Genomic DNA, 19,978 nt, shown 5'->3' on the forward strand with positions numbered 1-19,978 from the left:
GTGGTGTCTTATTTTTGCAACCAAACTCAGTTATATCATTCAAGATCTTCTCAGAACTAAAAAAACATACAACCTTAACCCTACAATATTACTAAATACCTAATCAAATTCGGTATTTCATTATCTAAGTCATTTATCTCCCCCTCCCCCCCCCCGAGGTACTGACTGAGGCTCCGGCAGATGTTGATGTAGAAGTCGATGGTGTCGTCTCCGTCGTCCACCAGATATCCATCGTTCACTTTGATCAGAGGGTTCAGGTCGTGCTTCTTGCCGTCAGAGTCAAACACGTAGCAAGGCACCTGCACACAAAGGAGGTAGTGTCATATTACAGTACCGACATCTTCAACGAGGCGTTCTGGGGCAGCATAGACAGGTCTTTTCTGTGTTAGAGTTTTACTCCCTACAGGGTGTACTTTGAGAGTTTGTGACTCTGCAGACCGTTTACATGCAGAAAAACCTTCATAACACACAAGGGGACGGGTAATAACCGGAAAAGCATGACATGGGACCTTTAAAGACACTCAAATACATAAGAAATGTCTTATGTGACATGTATGGTAATGCAAATGGTTCTATACAAAAAGTCTGCAGCTTCTCATAGTATACTAATTGTAAGTGATAATTATGCCTACATGCAATACAAATCCCTCTTAACGGGTGGATATTTCATTTTCATAAGCAAAGTGACTTGTAATGGTACAATAAGTCATTTTCATACTTTAAAATATTTTAATTATTATTTGTATTAGCCAATATTGGTTAATATAATTAACAACTATTACACAGAAGCAGAACAACATTTAAAACAAAAAATGTGAATCAAATAAATATCCTAATTTGTTAATTCACAAAATAATTAATATTTTAATGAAAATGACAAGATCCTTTTTTAAATTAGTATCTGAAAAAAACGTTTATTTGCCAAATAAAGCAGGTTTGCACATTAGGGAAACTTGTCTTGGTGTTTTGAAGGAAATATGTAAACATATTTATAACAAATATTTAAAAAAAAATCTGTTTTAAGGCAAAACGACTGGACAGTTTTGGGTGGGCAAAATGTTGACCAGTAAGTTAAAAGTACAAGAATTTGTATTTTGCAACAGATATCCGATGCTATAAAAGCAAATGTAATTAATTTCACACATTCTCTCAATGTTTCCACATTAAACTCACATCAACAGCTTCATTGTAACAACATGTGACATGTTCTAACTACATGCAGTACATCCTCACAAGAGTGGGAAGAACATTTTCGATTTCCTCTGAAACACCTCTGTGGCTCTTGGTTTCTCACATCTGACGCCTCAACACAGAGAAACCGTCTCATCGGTGAGTCAGATGTTCCTCCACATACCTCTTTGTGTGGCTTGAATTTGTCTCTCTTGCAGGCGGCGTACGTCCTCCACTCAAAGTAATGCACACACTGAGACACAGCCACAAACTCCGGGGTCCCCTGCAGCACACACAGGAACAGGAGTGAGACGGATGCAAAATACAGCCTCCCACATATGGAGATTTTGAGAGAAAATAGTTCTTAGGTGCAACAGTTCCATATTATAGTGCTGTGTAGCAGGCAGTAACAATTCAACACACAGACAAATACAAAACATGTGATTCACTTAATGGCGACTGTGTCTGTGTTTTTGTTGGAATACAGAAACACAGACGCATTGAAACACACAAACATGTCTTATTCTGTTTCTATTAAACTGGTATAGTGGATAACATTTGCCAGGCCCCATGACAGTACATGTATATAAATGGTTAACATCAACTCTCCACATTTAGAGTCGAGTGGATGAAGGTTCAGTGCTTGCTCAAGGTTTTTTTTCAAGAACACTTGTTGATAGAGTGGTAAGGCAAGGCAAGGCAAGGCAAGGCAAGTTTATTTATATAGCACCTTTCAACACAAGGCAATTCAAAGTGCTTTACAAAAATGGAAGACATTAAGAAAATGGCATTTAAAATCAGTCATTAAAAATAAAAGATAATAAAATAAACATTAAAAGAAAAAATACATGGTAATTTATTTGCTTTTTCAACTCTTCTCACTCTCCGTTACACCTTCTTCTACTTTTTTGTCTATCACAAGGAACATATTTTACACTTATTTAGTGAGTTTTAGGTGTTGTGGGAAACATTTTTCTCCACTCTAAAATGGACAAGTCAAATCAAGCAATCTGATTGGTTCTTAGCCGTGGTATAATGAGCGTATATCACGGGTAGAACTGTAGTTACTTTTCACAAGTCATGTATCCCTCCGCGTCTGAGAAAAAGCTACAACTGTTACATTACGTCCGTTACGAAACTAACTAACTAACAAAGCTTAAGATGGAAACATTTAAGATTAACTTCGACCTCCGGGGGGCCGAGGTCTTACTATGGAGGAGTGGATTGAGCAGTGCCTATCTCCAGAACAAAAAGCACCTAAACGACATGTAGAGCTACGTGAAGAGCAGGTAGACCAACTGGAGAAGTACCACCATTCAAAAGCTTTCTGATGCGGGTCTTGAAACAAAGCAGAGAAATTATGACCGTTAGTGGCCACAGGTGCGAAAGCTCTCTCCAGAGCTACTGGAAGCTGAATCTCGGGGACCGGAGAAAGTGGAGCGATATTCTCGCCACGCCAAGCAACAGCCTAGTACAACCTCAACCTATACAAGTAACCACGTAAGCCATGCTACTGATGCTGGACAGTTTTTCAGTGGGTGCACAATAAACGGCAACATACAAATTAATGTAAATAAATAGCCAAATAATGGATCAACGCTGTCTGTCTAACGGTCTGTCTAATTGCTTCGCGTCGGGCCGAACCACGCCCCTTAACTGTGATATAATGACCATATACCACGGCCTGTCGTGAGCTATTATATATATATATATATATATACTATTATAAATTAAAAGTTACCATTTATCATTTTGAACCTCATGTCGCTATGCAGTGATAGTTTTACATGCCAGTCATATTTTGTTTGTACTACACATTTCTGTCAAAGGTTTCACATACTTCTCTGATCGATAGATGGGTTTAGTCAGGGTATATGCAGGAGTCCTGAAGTCAAATGTAAAACCTTTTAAGACCTTTTTTAAGACCCTTTCCATACATTTTAAGACCTCATCGCCACTTTGAGTTTTAACCGGTTACCTTGGCGACACACTTTACCTCACATTGACTATATACAGTATTGATTGTCCTTCCTCCTTATCTTCCAACCATTTGGACGCAAACTTGCATTTCCCCATAACGATGTTGTTTAACAACCGGCGTAAACGGACCTTCGCGCGCTATCAAGCAGTGAGCGTGCGATGTCCTGTTCAGATGACGTCACATCCAACGGGATGCCATAAATAAACTACACAGAATCACACTACACACCTACGCAATGATTACATTCAGGCAGACTGTAGAATACAACCTCTTTGGACCATTTATATACTTATTGAAAACAAGCTACAAAATGTAATACCTTGGAAAATGCCGTTTAATACTTTTTAATAGCGTTAATTTTCACTAAATTGATTTATCAACTCTTAATACTTGTTAAGACCCCGCGGACACCCTGAGGATGCACCAAGAAACCAGGAACAAAGGCAGTGAGGAAGAAGACTGCCAAATCATGCCTATAAGTATGTCTGTGTCTAATCATTATAACAGATTTTCACAATGTGGCTCTCATGACTTCTTCTTCTTCACAGAATTAGATGACGTTGTAAATAAAAGCCACTTTCATTTCTCCTCTCTACACTTTGTAAAAAGGAAAATCTAGAGCTGATCGTGTTTTTCTTCTGCTCGGTGTGAACTGAAATGACACATGTGAATGTCAACCCACCACCACGATCCCCTGAAACCGCACACACACACACACACACACACATTATTGACTCAAACGAGCAGGTGACTGTCATCGTTCGACATTATTCCCCCTCACTTCCTGTCATTGCAGCTGAGAGCCGACAGCTGCTCAAATGTCTTTTAAACTTGTGTGAAGAAAACATCCATTTCAATTCTAACTCATTACATTTTAGTCAAATATACAAATCATAACATGCTGAATACAAAACAGCTGATCATTAACATGTACTCAACATTTCACAACAGTGTAGTGCATGTTAATGATGCCACTTTATACTCATGTAAAGTTTATTATTGTTCACCTTTGTAGCTTGTGGAGTGACAATAACCTGCATCTACAGAACACCTCATAAGGCTGAGTTTCTGCTGATGAAACCTGACTACTTTGCAATATAGATCCCTAATGGAGCAAAACATTGCTGTGTCCAATTTTTAAATGTGCTGACCTTCCTGTTATAAACTAAAAAAGGTGCCTACTAAACAATTCAGTTTCCACAGCATTATTTCCCACACTACAGAGCTTGCCATGTCCCAGTTCCACATGTCCATATTTGCATTTGATAGCTATTAAATTAAATTGCTGAAATATGCCACACCTTGGCCATATAGCTCTTCATTGCTGCTTAATAGATGCCAAGAAGCGCAGCGTTAACTTTGCAAAGCAGGCATCAAAAAGTGTCTTACAAATTACCCAAAGTCTAGGAAGATATCTAGTCACATATAACGGAATTGATAATATCGATGTAGACCACAACCATAATGGCTTTCCTCTCTCTAAGCTTCAGCCCCCCCTGCCTAAACACCACTCCTTGAAACACAAATCATCCGCGTGTGTGCGTGTGCGCGTGTGTGTGTGTGTGTGTGTGTGTGTGCGTGCGTGTGTGCGTGCGCGTGTGCGTGTGCGTGTGTGTGTGTGTGTGTACCATGGTTTTCCCACACTGGAAGCTGATGCTGGTCTGGATGTTGTTGTTGCTTCCCAGACATTTTTCCGTGCTGTTGAAATCCAGCACCGAGCCAGAGAGCCTCTGCAGAGACAGCTCACCTGCACGGGAAAATACACAGAATAAAATATGTCAATTACAGAGCATTGTGTTTTTTGATGGATATGTAGAAATCTCACTCACGTTACAATAAGAAAAAATGAAATATGCAGAAATGCAATTCAGTTTACTTTACAGTTATTACAATACTTAAGGGTGAAGGACACAATTTGAATAATACAAAAACGTAGCTTTACTCCTTTTAAAAAGGTCCCATGTCATGGCCATTTCTACTGATCATATTTCCATTGTTGAGGTCTACTAGAATAGATTTACATTGTTCAATGTTCCAAACTCACATTGGTTTCTCACACAGCATCTCTGTATAGTATGTGTATTCACTCTCTGTCCTAAACGGCTTGTTGGAGCTCCTGCCCCCCCCCTCCCCTCCCTGTGAGCCCAGTGTGCTCTGATTGGTCAGCTCGCCCACTCTGTTCTGATGAGTCCACCACCGTTACCACCAAAAGCTTCATAACACACAAGGGGACGGGTAATAACCGGAAAAGCATGACATGGGACCTTTAACTTTTCCTTTAGCACTCATTGATAACCATACAAACATGATATAAACATAAAGCTACCAGGGTTGTGTTCAATCATTTGAAATCAGTTACTGAATAAAAATGACATGGCAAATTTAGTAATTAATAATAATTTGTATTCCTCCAGCGTTTCCGCCAGGGGGGCGTCTTGCCGTCATTTGGCGTCCAAAAAAAACATCGTTCTGTTGGAGGGGCAAAGGAGTCTGGTGGGATTCTTTTTCGCCGTCAGCAAAGCGTGTTCCTGTGACGGAAAGTGTACTGCCGGCGAGCCTTGACGGGGGGTGCTAGAGGAGCACGCGCGTGAACTGTGAGCGCCGGAGCCTCGCAGCGGCGAAACTGAGGCTCCGTGGTGAACTGTGGTAACATGAAGAGCCGTTTAGGAGCCGGCTCTTTTTAGTGAGCCGAGCCAAATGATCCGGAATTCTCATCACTAATACGTAAAGAGATAGTATCTATAAGGGACGGCTCAATTCAAAATTCAAGTCACGTGACACGACGTGACACGACGTGACACACGTGAATTTTGAATTGAATGGACGCCCTCTCAGCCCTGGTCTGGCGGAAACACTGTATTCCTCCATTTTCAATTCACACAAAAAGGAATAAACACTCCATTATTCAAAAATCATTATAACAATTAAAACAAGACGTTTTTCCTGAAAAGTTAAGAATATTCTACACGCATATTTATTTCAAATGTAATCCGGGTTCATTATAATATTTCTTTGTAATCTGATTACCACGATTACTACTCAAATTACAAAAAGCTACACGAAAACGTTCAGTACCTAATTTTCAAATGTCAGATTTGAAGGGATATAGACGTCATGATACCCGGCTACAGTTATTTCCGTGAATAGATTATTATAACGCTTATATAATAAAATGTTAGCTTTAAAAAAGGTAAAAATGAATCCCACAGACTCTGGGTATCCGTGTGTGTTTCTGTAGGCGACAGACGGTTAGAATAATGTCTGAACCCACCAACCCTTTCTGACCCGAACACAAAGTAAACATGTGCAGCGTAACATCCCGACCCTGCTGTCAGTACACTCGTTATTCACCAGAGGAATATAATTAGACAACAGTGGGAAACATTTTGTGAAATAAACTCACAGCGAGAGGAACTGATGTCTGTAAATGAGTTACCACATGTAGAGCATGTGACACGCTAAGCATGTGTCTCTGTTGCAGCGGCAATCAAAAATCAATGAATAATCAGTTTCTTCTTCCCAGCAGACATGAATAGAAACACATTTGGATTCAGTGAAGCTACAAATTCCCTTTGTGATGAACTGTGTGTCTGTGTGTGTCTAATTAATGACCGCATTGTAGTCCTCCCATTCCTGTTATGCATTTTCAGTTTGACTGTTACAAAAACGTGTTTCTTTCGTAAATATTGTTCTATTGACGAGTCAGTTTAGGAGAAACTTGCACAAGCTTTTAAAGAGTGTTTTTATGTGTGTGTGCCCTCTGCTCCCTCTGATAGCACGACATACTTTTACCACAAAAGGATCATTAAGGAATGTAACTGAACAACACAGTGACCTACTAAGAACACAACTACAGTAGGAAGCAGTGAGTGCCTCATGCAACTGCTCCTGTGATACTTTATACAGGGTTCATACACTTTTTCACCAATGATGTTCAATGACTTCTCCAGGACCTTTACCTAATTTTCCATGACCAAAACAAATTACTCTCTCAGCGGTACCACTGAAAATGGTTTATTTTCACATGGAACAGGAAAATAAGGTCTGCATATGAAACATGTAGTGCCTATCTAAAACAAATAGGCTTACTAGCTTCTACACGCTAAAGCAACTCAAATCTCTCACCAGCAAAATACCTCGTCAGTTAAATGCCATTTCACGTTTCATTACTATACGATACAGTATTTATTATCATTATAGTATTACTATTTTGGGGATTAGATCAAATATAAATTATATTTGATGCAACTTTACATTTCCATGACTTTTCCAAAACTTTGGGAAAAATATTGTTTTCCATAACTTTTCCAGGGCCTGGAATTAGCATTTTGAATTTCCATGACTTTTCCAGGTTTTTAATGACCGTAAGAACCCTGTTTATATTTTACAAACACTAACGTAAAACTATTGATATATCTCATTTTCAATTGAACTTTTCTGCAAGTTCACTGTCCCCAAAATAACTAACCCGTTTGACATTGAACAGTCGTCATTATATAACGTCTGTAATAAGGAAGAGGAGTTTTTCTATCTACCATATGTTGAAGTTTGTTGACCAATATCAAAAAATAGGTAAGGCCAGTCAACCTTTACGACTGTTTGAGATCCTACGGATAATTAGGCAGAATGCGTGTTTTTAATGTCATTAAATTAGATCAAGCTGATAACTTTGATCAACAGAACATTCTGCAACTCTTTTGATGATCAATTAATCATTCGTGCTTTAGATTTGTAAACTTAATGCGATCCTGCATTCAGTAAAATGACAGAAGTAATATAGAAGTATCACATACATTAATTTATGTTATAGTATTAGTAATGTTATATTATTGTGTTACTATAAAAGCCAGAACAACTAAATAATCAATAAGTAAACAATAAGTCAATGAAAATGAAAAAAGCAAACGTTTCCTAATTAAACAAAAAAATACATTTGCTGTTTTTATAGATTTTAAATTGTGCTTTTTTGTCTTGTGATGGTTAATTGATTTTCACTCTTTAACTGTTGCTCAACCAATTTGAAGACGTCACCTTGGACTTTGAGATGGACTCCATTCTGATAAGAAACGATTCATCTAAAAAGCAAATAAAAAGGTGATGGCTGAAAGATAATGTTAAGAAACCATAAGCCAGAGCCCAGTCTGCTCTGATTGGTCAACTCCTTAGCCTATCATGATGTACAATGTGTTGGAGCGCTAGCCAATAGAAGCGCGAGTATTACATAGTGATGTCACTACGATCCAGAAATAAACAAAGGAGTCCAATGGAGGCGTTTCAAGCATAATAGGGCCTCTTTAATATGTTCTGTTTTACTGTTGAACCTTCTTGTATAATGTCCTTAAGCAATACTGTGTTTCTATATGGTCATGCCAATAAAGTTGATTTTAATTTATATTGAGAGTGAGAGAGAGAGTGAGAGAGAGAGAGAGAGCGAGCGAGAGAGAGCAGGGCGTGACAATGGTGTCTATTTCTGTTTGAGAACGTTTCTGCTCGATGTTCCCGAGTCATGTGATAAGTCAGCTGCAAGATTAAACTGCAACTCGTCCGACAACCCTGCCGCTTGTTTGCCTTTCTTTCACTTTCCATACACATGTAGGCAGAGGTGGAGGAAGTATTCAGGTCCTCTACTGAAGTTAAAAGTACCACTTTATTACATATTTCATATGTTAGTTCTACTATAACACTGTAAATGTCCCCGACGTGGAACGAATGTGGATTTCTGTGAAAAGAATAGGCTGAGAAATGTAGCACAACAACATGAGTCGGCTGTCTTCAGCTCTTTGTCAGTCTGAGAGTCAGGTGACAAGCCGAGAGCGACCAAACACCACTCTGTGACTGAGGGGGGGCGGGGGGTCACGACCTCAGACTGAAGGCAAGTTGTTGTCAAGTGACTCTGAAGTAACTGTCTGACAGCTCGCGGTCTTTAAAAAAATCAAGGGCAAAATGAAAGACAGTGATGTAGCTGTAGTTGAGAAATAGCCCCAAATAAATAACAGTACTCCTGTGTCTAAATATAGATTATATGTAGGTAGTTGTTTTATATTACGGAGCTAATGTGGCATTTGGCATTGAGCCTAGGTCTGATGAATTTACAGCATTAACATCATATTAATACAAATGCAATAATATTTACATTTCATCATATTTTATTTTGAATTGGATATTTTACTTTAACTTCCTATGTTTATTAAAATATAATTATTTTGTTATCTTTATTTGCATATATTAACAATCATATTTATTTTATTGCATATTTCTGATGTTTTTAGAAATATTTTCATTGTTTTTTGTGTTTTAATGTTCTAATTTCTAAAGAGATAAATAAAGTATTTTGGTTTAGATTTGTATGATTCTTTATTATGATCTATGGCAGGGGGGTCAAACTCAAATACACGGTGGGCCAAAATAAAAAAATGGGTACTAGTGGAGGGCCGGACTGGTTCAATGTTTATTGCAGAACTTAATGAAATGAACTTATTGCACATATTAAACCTGGAACTAACAAAGCTTAAATGATTGCCTATAAAAACAACATTAAACATTAAATAATCAGTTGCATTCATTTCTTATGGCTCTATCTGCAGATGCATTTCTTATGATTACATTTTCCCACAGGCCAACAACAGCTTCAAAAAAATTATTTCCCTCAAAGAACAAACCAAACATGCCCTGTTGTCGTGAGAGAAAAAGTGCAGAAGGAAACATCCATGTAAAGTCAGTGTGCTGCTCTGTGATGCTAGTTCAAGCCAGATACTTGGCATCTCATCTTGGGTGCAAGTTCATCAATGTTTGGGGTCAGGCTCTGAGCTGAGGAGACCCTCAGGATGGAGTGAAGGTGTGCGTGCAATATACCGGAGGGCCAGATCTATAGGTAATTAGAAATTATCCTGCGGGCCGAAATTAAATCCACCAAGGGCCTGATTTGGCCCCCGGGCCTTGAGTTTGACACATGTGGTTTATGATATGATGACACCGTTTCTGCAACAGTGGCACTGGTTGTGACCTCTGGGAAAGTTTAAGATATTAAAGAAAACGTTGCTGAACCCAATTTGATGCATGTTGTTCTGATTGTGGCCAGATTTAAAACCACATGTTGACTACATTCAGTCAAACCCTATTGAGAAGGCATCCAAAGAGCTCCAAGACGTTTTACATTTCTGTCTTTACGTTAAGTGTTTCTTCAGAGGGTCTTTTCTTATAACAACATCTCAGAGTGCATCACAACTGGGTCTGTTAATGAACGATAATGGCAGCAGCACATTTCTCCCCTGGGCTAAGCAAACCTGTAATTAGTGTTTGTTTTTTAAAAAAGACCCCAGGGGGCTCAGTGTGACTCAGGGGGGGAGGGGGGGAGGGGGGGGGGGGGGGACTGTGGAGCAGAACTAAAGCTGAACTAATCTGATTGATGTGGAAATGATAAACAAACAAGAGGGCTTTCAGACGTTCGTGAGTTTCTTTTTGAAAGGAAGGATGATCAATGGAGAGACGTTTGTTAACAAGAAAGAGATAAAGACAACATGAGAACCAATCAGTTACACCTGAAGTGAAGACACTAACACAAAGCCTGAGGTTTACTGTAAATAATATATCAGGAGCCCCCTCTGTCTTTGAGATTCAGACACAGATTTCACTCAAATCATTTTAAAGGGGACCTATCATGCAAAATGCACTTTTTGATGTCTTTTATACATAAACATGTGTCCCCGGTGTGTCGGGGAACTCACGCAGCGTCAGAAAATAAAACCCTCTCTCTTTTCCTCCGTACCCAAATCTCTAAAAACGGGGCTACAACGGAGCTGATCCAGATTTGCGTCCGATATGACGTAATATCTGAAATGTGGACCCACGGCCCTATCAGAAACGTTGCTATCAGAAACAATGCCCGACTGTTTTGGACGTAATATGGTCGGTGTTTACATTAGCATCGCTAACACTCAGAGCTAACCTGTACTGGAGAGCATGTGTGTGAAGAAGCAGGAAATAAAAAGGAACTCACCTTGTGGTATAACCGGCAAGAGAGAAAGCCTTTGAGCTCCATACTGTTTCAGAAATAATCCTTGATAATCCATGATATGGCGTTTCATCACGGCAGTATTTAGTTTAGACAGTAGCTGCCGGGTCCCGCATGAACTCAGCCCCTTCCTTGTTTATTTTAAGCTTTATTCCCCAAATCAGCACTTTTGAAACAGGAAGTGAAATAGAGGGATATGAGGCATGGCTAGAATGGGTGATCTGTCTGGTATTTTGAGCAAAACACTTCATAGACATGTTTTTTATATATTTTTATATATCTGAGACCTATGCTATTGCCTAAAAATAGCATGATAGGTGACCTTTAAAATATTGTAAAACATAAAAGCAGAGATTTATCATATTTAATAAGCTGTAAACTGTAAATATTTGATTAATTTAGTTGATAAAACAACTGAAACACTTATTGATCCGGGAATTCAGGGAGTGAGAGGCAAGATCTGCGTCTCAACTGAGGGCATGACAGTCTTGAATGAAGTGAAATCAGTTTATGTCGGCGTGATTGAATAAACATCAGGGCTGTCTGTCCACTGAAGGTCACAGCTGGAGGGGAGGAAGCTAACCAGGCAACAGGTTGAGGTTAACCACTAATGCATGGAGGGAAAAGAAGTACAATGACAGAATATATGTAAAAATAAACATTAGAAAAACTGCAACTGATCATATTTTATTCATTTTTCAATTTAAAATGTATGACATGCTGCACATCTTTCAATATAGCATAGGATCATATGGAATTGTGGGTAATATGTCCTGCTCTAGAAGGCTGAATTAGACATCTGCATACAAATGAGGGCTGGGAATATCATGTAAACGTCCTTTTTTTTTATATCATAAGTACAGTTTTTACATGTTTTTTAAGGCTACAAATAATAGTGATGTATTTTTCTGAATTCACCACACTTTCTTTTACCTGTACTGTCATATACCTTTACCTGCTTAGTAGGGCTGTGCAATTAATCGTATTTTAATCGCAATTACGATTTTGGCCTGCCACAATTACGAAAACAACATAATCGAAAAAAACAATTATTCTGCTTTGCTAGGTTGTGACCGTGCACTGCAACATATTTGATTTTGGTCTCATTTATTTGTATTTATATATGTTTAGTAGCTTGTGGAAGTGCGCTCCAAAATATTTGTTGATCTTGTTTATTGGTATTTATTATTTTGATATTATTTATTTAAATGTATCATTTATTTTTGTATTGGTTTTTCAGTTGAATTATACGTTCAGGGTAATCAACAGTTAAAAAGATACTGTTCAAATTATTGTTTGTATTTGTTTTAAAGTTCAATAAATTGATTTTTTCAAAGTCGATGAATAATCGTATTTAATAATCGTGATATCAATTATTGACCCAAATAATCGTGATTATGATTTTTGCCATAATCGCACAGCCCTACTGCTTAGTCATTAAATCTAACTTACTGATGATTATATCACATTTCTCATTGCGGAAATACTTTGAGAAAGCATCATTGGTAAAAGCTGCAATATAGACAGAGGTTTTCGGGTAAAGAAATATCCAGATATTTGATGTTTTTTCATATATAACTCAGCATGGTTAGGTGTAGCTCCTGCCTGCCTTTTATTTTGCAGCGAGGGACAGAAAGGTTGATCTTGCTGACAAACAGCAGCAGATTTGGCCTCATCAGCACAGAGATCTGCTCTGAAGCACTACTAGAAACCCCCTCTGTGGTCCTGTCAGCGAATCAGGAATCAGATCTGAACATTTTGGATTCAGTGGGTGTTTCTCAATCGCGAGTACGCTTGCTTGGTAGCACATGTCTGCCGAGCATCTTGCTTCAGAAGCGAGTCAAGAATACTTCCTGGCATTCGGAAAACGAAGTGTGGAACACGCTAGCAAGTGTGCAGGTGTGCGTCATATAAGAGGCCCCGCCTTACATCTTCCGCCACAGATTTGGGGAAATTGGTCCGTGCGCAAAGCATTGTGGGGATTTTAAGACCGCGGAGTCTACTCATGTGCACACTCGATATTTCTCCAAACGGAGTACGCCGGGCTCGGTAGATTTCCAAGTATGCTGGAGATTGGAACAGTACTTCGGCGGCACTCGATGACGTAGTATGCTTGAAATAGTGGCTCTGAAGCAGCTTTACTCGCGATTGAGAAACACCCAGTCTGTCATTAAGAACATATTAAACCTCTCAGACATACTGTTAATATAGCTACAATAACTGTACTACTGTTACACTAACACTTATGTGCACTGGTATAAATACATCCACACACAACTATTTGGTAATTAGATCATCCTCTTAAGCAACAAAGACATATATTTGAAGGGTCCAGGGTCTCAATTGTAAGGTTGTGATGCCTTTGTTTGTTATAGATTACAGTTAATGTAATCATTTTGGGCTGGTCAAATAAAACACGACATCTGATGAAAATTCCCTGCCTGTGGGAAAATATAATTGGCATTTTTACTAGTTTATGAACAGGAAATCGTTGTTAATAGTCGCTGCAGCGCTACACTCATCATTCAAAGTGACAGTAGGAGTGCAGGTGCCGTAAAACATCAAATGTATCAGAGTTATTCAAGTTGTTATGAAACAAACTAGCCTTAAAAACATATCTCACCAAATAAATCCCACACATACGCTTCTTATTTTTCTGTACACATGCAGTAACATGCACAATAATATCATTTTTTTGTTTATTAATGTTTTCATTGGCTCTGATTTGAAGACAACTCATCAATTCTTAGCAAGAAGGCAAACTTCCAAGCAATCAGGGAAAATGATCCAAGTGGTCAAACAACAGGACCTCAAAGTTGATCAAATGATCCACGATCAAAGACCTGCTACCAGCACTAATGCAGATGATTCAAAGTTAATCAGATGCCTTACACAGAACAGACCACAAGCTGTGTGTTTGGCAAAAACACAAAGCAGCAGTGCTATACAAACAGCCTCTAAGACAGGGGTGTTATACTCAAATACACAGTGGGCCAAAATTAAAAAATGGGTACTAGTCGAGGGCCGGACTGGTTCAATGTTTATTACAGAACTTATTGAAATGAACTTATTGCACATATTAAACCTGGAACTAACTAAGCTTAAATTATTGCTTATAAAAACAACATTAAACATTAAATAATCAGTTGCATTCATTTCTTATGGCTCTGTCTGCAGCTTTTCCCGAGTCATTTCTTATGATTACATTTTTCCACAGGCCAACAACAGCTTCAACAAAACTATTTCCCTCAAAGAGAAAACCAAACATGCCCTGTTGTCGTGAGAGAAAAAGTGCAGAAGGAAACATCCATGTAAACTCAGTGTGCTGCTCTGTGATGCTAGTTCAAGCCAGATACTTGGTATCTCATCTTGGGTGCAAGTTCATCAATGTTTGGGGTCAGGCTCTGAGCTGAGGAGACCCTCAGGATTGAGTGAAGGTGCAATATACCGGCGGGCCAGATCTAATAGTAATTAAAAATTATCCTGCGGGCCGAAATGAAATCCACCAAGGGCCTTGAGTTTGACACATGTGCTCCAGGATGTAGATTTTCTCATTGCAGTGTCACTAAAGAGTGTGACATGTTCTGCTGTGTGGCCGTCATAAGACACATGGGACGCATCAGAGTCAAAGAGCACTAAGGTAATGTCAGCTCACCTTGCTATTCAAAACAACTAGTAAGGCTTTTAACAGAGCAGTGTGGTTAAACTGAATACAAAGGAGTACTTCAACATATTGAATCACTGGAATACAAAGAGGCACTGGCTTATTATTCTATTTCCTTCTGTTACACAAAGTTTTTCAACTGGTAGGGACAATGGTGCCGCTTGCAAAATTACATTTTAAGCTGAAATGTGCAACTTTACACAGTTTGTGGCTCTGTGGAGCTCTTAAAAGGCAACTGAAATTATGTTCAATGATGTTGTGGAAATCTTAACTTCTGTGGTTTTCCTTAAGAGGAAGACAACAAGAAGTATCATGACTCGTATTGGCAAAAAGTACAGAACCATAGTAAAAAAAGACAAGTGAATATTCTTAGTCAGGAATACCCAAATAACAGCTCTTAAAGGTCCCATGTCATGTTTTCTGGTTATTACCCGTCCCCTTGTGTTATAAAGGTTGTTCTGCATGTAGACGGTCTGCAGAGTCACAAACCCTCAAAGTACACCCTGTAGTGAGTAAAACTCTAACACAGAGAAGACCAGTCTATGCTGCCCCAGAACGCCTCGTTGGAGATTTCTCATTTTCCATTGTTTGCTTCCTGGGTTCTGTGACGTGTGAACACCCAGAGGCCACACCCTCTGCCAGCATTTCACGAAACAAAGCTTCCCAAGCCTTTCATGCCGGATATGTACAGCGTAGGGCACTGAAAAACGATGCTGTTCCTACTTTGTTTGGACCAGCGGGAGATTCGGGTACACAACCTGTAAGTATTCATTGTTGTTTGTGTATTTATGATGTTTAAAACAAACAAGGTATCTACCACGACTCTTTAAATGGGTAAACGTTTTTCGGGCTGCTAAGTTGGGATCGCAGAGAAATGCTCTCCGCAGACCCATTCTCACAGCGTTATAAACCTTTTTCTTACTCAATATCAAGCCACACTTATTGTTTTTACTTCGGCTGTGAGTGTTTGTGTGTGCTCAGGATGAGTTTCGCTTGTTCTCGCTGTATCGCCGACCCGGAAGCCTGTCCGCTCCTCGCAGCAGCTCGCAGCAACAAGCCTCGCAACTTCCCGACCAATCAGAGCACACTGGGCTCACAGGGAGGGGGGGGGCAGGAGCTCCAACAAGCCGTTTAGGACAGAGAGTGAATACACATACTTTACAGAGATGCTGTATGAGGAACCAATGTGAGTTTGGAAAATTGCACAATTTAAATCTATTCTAGTAGACCTCAGCAATGGAAATATGATCAGTAGAAATGGCCATGACATGGGACCTTTAAACACACAGCCATGATGTAAACACCTGGCTGCAAAGAGATGTCGGGTGAAACTGTGACACCTTTGCTGTGTAAACCAGTGTAAACCAGTGTAAACCAGTGTGCTGTACTCACCCACGGACTGGGCTGCTTTGGTTGGGTTTGCTTTGGTGTTGAGGTCCCGGGCGCAGACGGCGGTGCCGGAGCCACAACTGGTCGACGGTGAGGACTCACAAAGCCTTAGCGTGTAGCTGAGTTTATTGACCTGGTCTATGGCCTCCCATTTATAACTGCAACACAAGAAAAGAAACACATGAAGTAAAGAAGATGGAGAAGAATTAGTAACCTTTCTATTATCTTCGTTTTCCCCCCTTACTTCGGTGTTCGCGGTCAAATTTGACCGGTGGCTGTTTCAACTGCTATTACATTAACACAAAAACCATTAATCATCACCACATTTCATTTAACACCCTTTCAAACTGTACATATTGTATCAGACTACTGGTCTACATGAACAACTGCAGTACATATACAAAGAATAGACACTGAACATGTATTGCGTGTGCCAGGTGTGATCCATGTGGGGGGATGGGCACATAAGAGCGGGATGTGTGTCAAATTGTTGTGTGTGTGTGTGTGTGTGTGTGTGTGTGTGTGTGTGTGTGTGTGTGTGTGTGTGTGTGTGTGTGTGTGTGTGTGTGTGTGTGTGTGTGTGTGTGTGTGTGTGTGTGTGTGTGTGTGTGTGTGTGTGTGTGTGTGTGTGTGTGTGTGTGATCTGATCCGGATGGTTACTAATTCCTTTTCTTTATGGTGGTCATTTTTGACCGGGAACACCATGAGTGTTACAAAGTTGACTAAATCATCCAAAATGCAATGAAAGTGGTGATCAGCCATTGTAAATGTTCAAAGGTCTACTGTGAAGGATATCATAAAGCCTTAATGCAATCGAATGCAAAACAATAAAGTTATGATTGATGAAATTTGTAAATCGGTCAGATTTGACCCGAAGACAACAGGAGGGTTTTAAACATGTATCAGTTGTCAGACCTGCAGCATTAAATACATTTCCTTTTTCAAAGAGCTCAGTGCAATGGCGAGAGCAGCACATATGATTTTTACAATTAAGCAGCCGCTACAACTAAGACCATTTTCACCACCAATTCAAATAGATGCTCGTCAACGTGATGTCTCAAAATTGCTTGTTTAGTCCAACCGATCCTCAAAAGGTATCTCATTTAAAATATTAGTATACAGGGAATAAGCAGCAAGACTTTGTAACACATCTAAGCACAATTACCAGATGCAGTGTGTTTACAGAAAACAGTAATTTAGACTAGATTATGCTTTTAAAAAGAAAAGTAAATATATCACACAAATAAAGATGTTAGTTTCTGTTAGTTGTTAATTTTTTTTCTTGTCACCCATGTGTTGTTTCTTATTTGCATGAACACTGAACCAAGGGTTTAAGTTACAAAGTCCTGCATATAAAAAAAATGACAAAAAAAACAATTAGTTTAAGCACCTTCAAAAATGTCTCAACACTCAACCACAACTAGCTAGTCAAGAAAATGTACATACAAACATGTATTTCTTGTCAAATATTAGTGTGACCCATTTCTGTAAATGCTACCAAAACAAGGAACTAACTAACAGCTGCAGCCTGAACTGACAGATTAACTTTCTGGTTATCTTTTCATTATTTCTGTGTCAATATTTGAACAGCAGCTCCATTAAAGTACAGCACTGCATGTAGACAACAGTGAATGCTATTTACTTTAGCTATGATATAACTGCAGTGTTTTATAGCTGATTTATGGAAAGGCAAGTCATATAAGCGAGTCATGTCAGTTTACCCTGCTAACAATTAGCGTTAGCTTGTTGACATGACAGATTTCATGTAACGTTAGCAGCTAGCTACACGTTAGCTTGTTACAAAAACAACATATTGTTAAGTTCACTGCTTTGACTAGAGACAGTTTAAATTAGGATAGAAGCTAATTGTATTTGTATATTGTTGTCAAGTTAACTGGTTTAAACGTATCAAGTAGCACATTCAACACAACAAGACAATTCTTATTTTTAATCTACATGTTAGCTAGCTTGCACAAATGAAAGCTAATAGTATGAAATTAACATTTGATACATATATTGTAACTGAAACAAAGAGCTGACTGTTTATATGACAGTATACATTCATATGACATCAGTGGATCCAATGAAACCGGGTCAATAAGCAAATAACCACATGTAATTATTCCTATTGTTATTACTGGCTGCTGTCCCTTAGCTAGACAATTACACTTCTGTAATACATCTGTAAATAACTGTACAATACATACTTCCACCTTTCATACTAACACCTGGCTGCTATCTCACAACTGTACTGGATGTGTAAATTGTGTAATTTCTACATTTATCTTTAATATTTCAAAGCATGCTTGATGATTTCATTAATATGAATCGTTGGCTCTTTACTTGCTGTAATAATGTAAATGTCCCCTATATGGGATGAATAAAAGGCATATATTTAGCTAAAACATGTGTGTACATAAGGGTATAAAACGCAGTAATGTGTTCCTTTCTGCAATGGGAGGTGTGTTTGTGAGCTGTTATTACCTGCAAAGGTCCTGGGGGAAACCGGCTTAATAAAAAGCAAATATCCACATTTAATCCTGCTAATATTTAGCTTAAACATTTGTGTACATGTTGTGTTTTGTTAGCTAGTATTACCTGCAGAGGTCCTGGTACCACGGGTTCTCCTCGGCTCCGGACCGGACCGACAAACACAACAGAACCGATACCGACCAAAGGACCAGCTTCAGAGGCGAGCATCGGTCAGATTTACCCAGAAATAACATGTTTTCTGCGGGTGATTCTGTCAGTGCAGACTAACTAAGACGACGACATGATACGGCAGAGTGGTCTTTCTGCTCTGGAGCAAATTGGTGAGGAAGTGAATGCACCACATGATAGGACGTCACATGACTCCCATGATGCTGACCGATGCTGCCTTCATGATCTGTGGGAAAATAGGAATTTTTTTTTAATGTTATATTTGCTATCGATTTTTTTATGTTAATTAATAAATTGGTGAAATTATAATTTTTGGATGTGATCTACAAAATATATGTTTGATTTTATATCTTGTTTGGCTGTATTTTATTTTGTCTTTGTATGTCTATTCATAAAGTTGTTAAACACCCAAAGATGACTTATTTAACATTTATCTTAGAACATGAACGTCTTGTTTCTACATGGTTCCTGAACGCAGCATTCCTGAACGATTTTCATTGAACTTCTTGTGGTAAGAAGAAACGTCCCAACAAATATAATAATAATAATGCAGATCATCCAGTTTCACACATATTGCTCTTTGTTCGATGGTACATGAACGCACCACTCTTTATGACACATAGCCTTTGCCCCAAAGAGCAAACGTCTTTTTATTCTAGATATGTAACCATAATATTAACCCGATAAATAACATTATAATTAATTTAGTAGAGTTTGTTAAGAGTCTTAATAAAGCTGCAGCTGTTCCTGAAAGTGACAACGTGGAGCAGAAATGCTTAAATACATGAGTGCAAGTGCGCGCCTTCAGGTGTCATGTGGCGCCCCCTGGTGGTCATATTGAACCACTACAAAACCTCTCACTCATCACTTACTAAAAGGAAACTGCTTACTCAGGGCCAGCTGTCTAAACAGTGTTACATTTTGGGGATTTCCCCCGTTATATTCACAGTTTCTAAAAAAGATCGTTTTTATTCAGACATTTGGACACGTTTTTGCTCCTAAGAGCTCTTTTTGAATGATTTAGCTGACAGTATAGTGGTGACAGGAAATGGAAGCAATAAAAACATGCAACAAACCCCTTTTCAAACTTGGGATTAGTGCG

General features: G+C 38.9%; 1 protein-coding gene across 1 annotated transcript in view; it reads right to left on the reverse strand.

Moving 5' to 3' along the window:
• The window catches only part of igf2r (insulin-like growth factor 2 receptor), a 75,150-nt gene extending 56,209 nt beyond the window's left edge, over nt 1-18,941 (reverse strand). Inside the window, exons 1-5 of the mRNA XM_034121145.1 lie at nt 18,814-18,941; nt 16,219-16,373; nt 4,780-4,898; nt 1,355-1,453; nt 167-299 (exon numbers count right to left, since the gene is read on the reverse strand). Coding sequence (XP_033977036.1) covers nt 167-299; nt 1,355-1,453; nt 4,780-4,898; nt 16,219-16,373; nt 18,814-18,941 — 634 coding nt within the window. The remainder of the gene's footprint in view (nt 1-166; nt 300-1,354; nt 1,454-4,779; nt 4,899-16,218; nt 16,374-18,813) is intronic.
• Nucleotides 18,942-19,978: the final 1,037 nt, after the last annotated feature.

The sequence above is a fragment of the Trematomus bernacchii genome, unplaced genomic scaffold (genome assembly GCF_902827165.1).
Source record: "Trematomus bernacchii unplaced genomic scaffold, fTreBer1.1, whole genome shotgun sequence".
In the NCBI taxonomy this organism is placed as follows: Eukaryota; Metazoa; Chordata; class Actinopteri; order Perciformes; family Nototheniidae; genus Trematomus; species Trematomus bernacchii.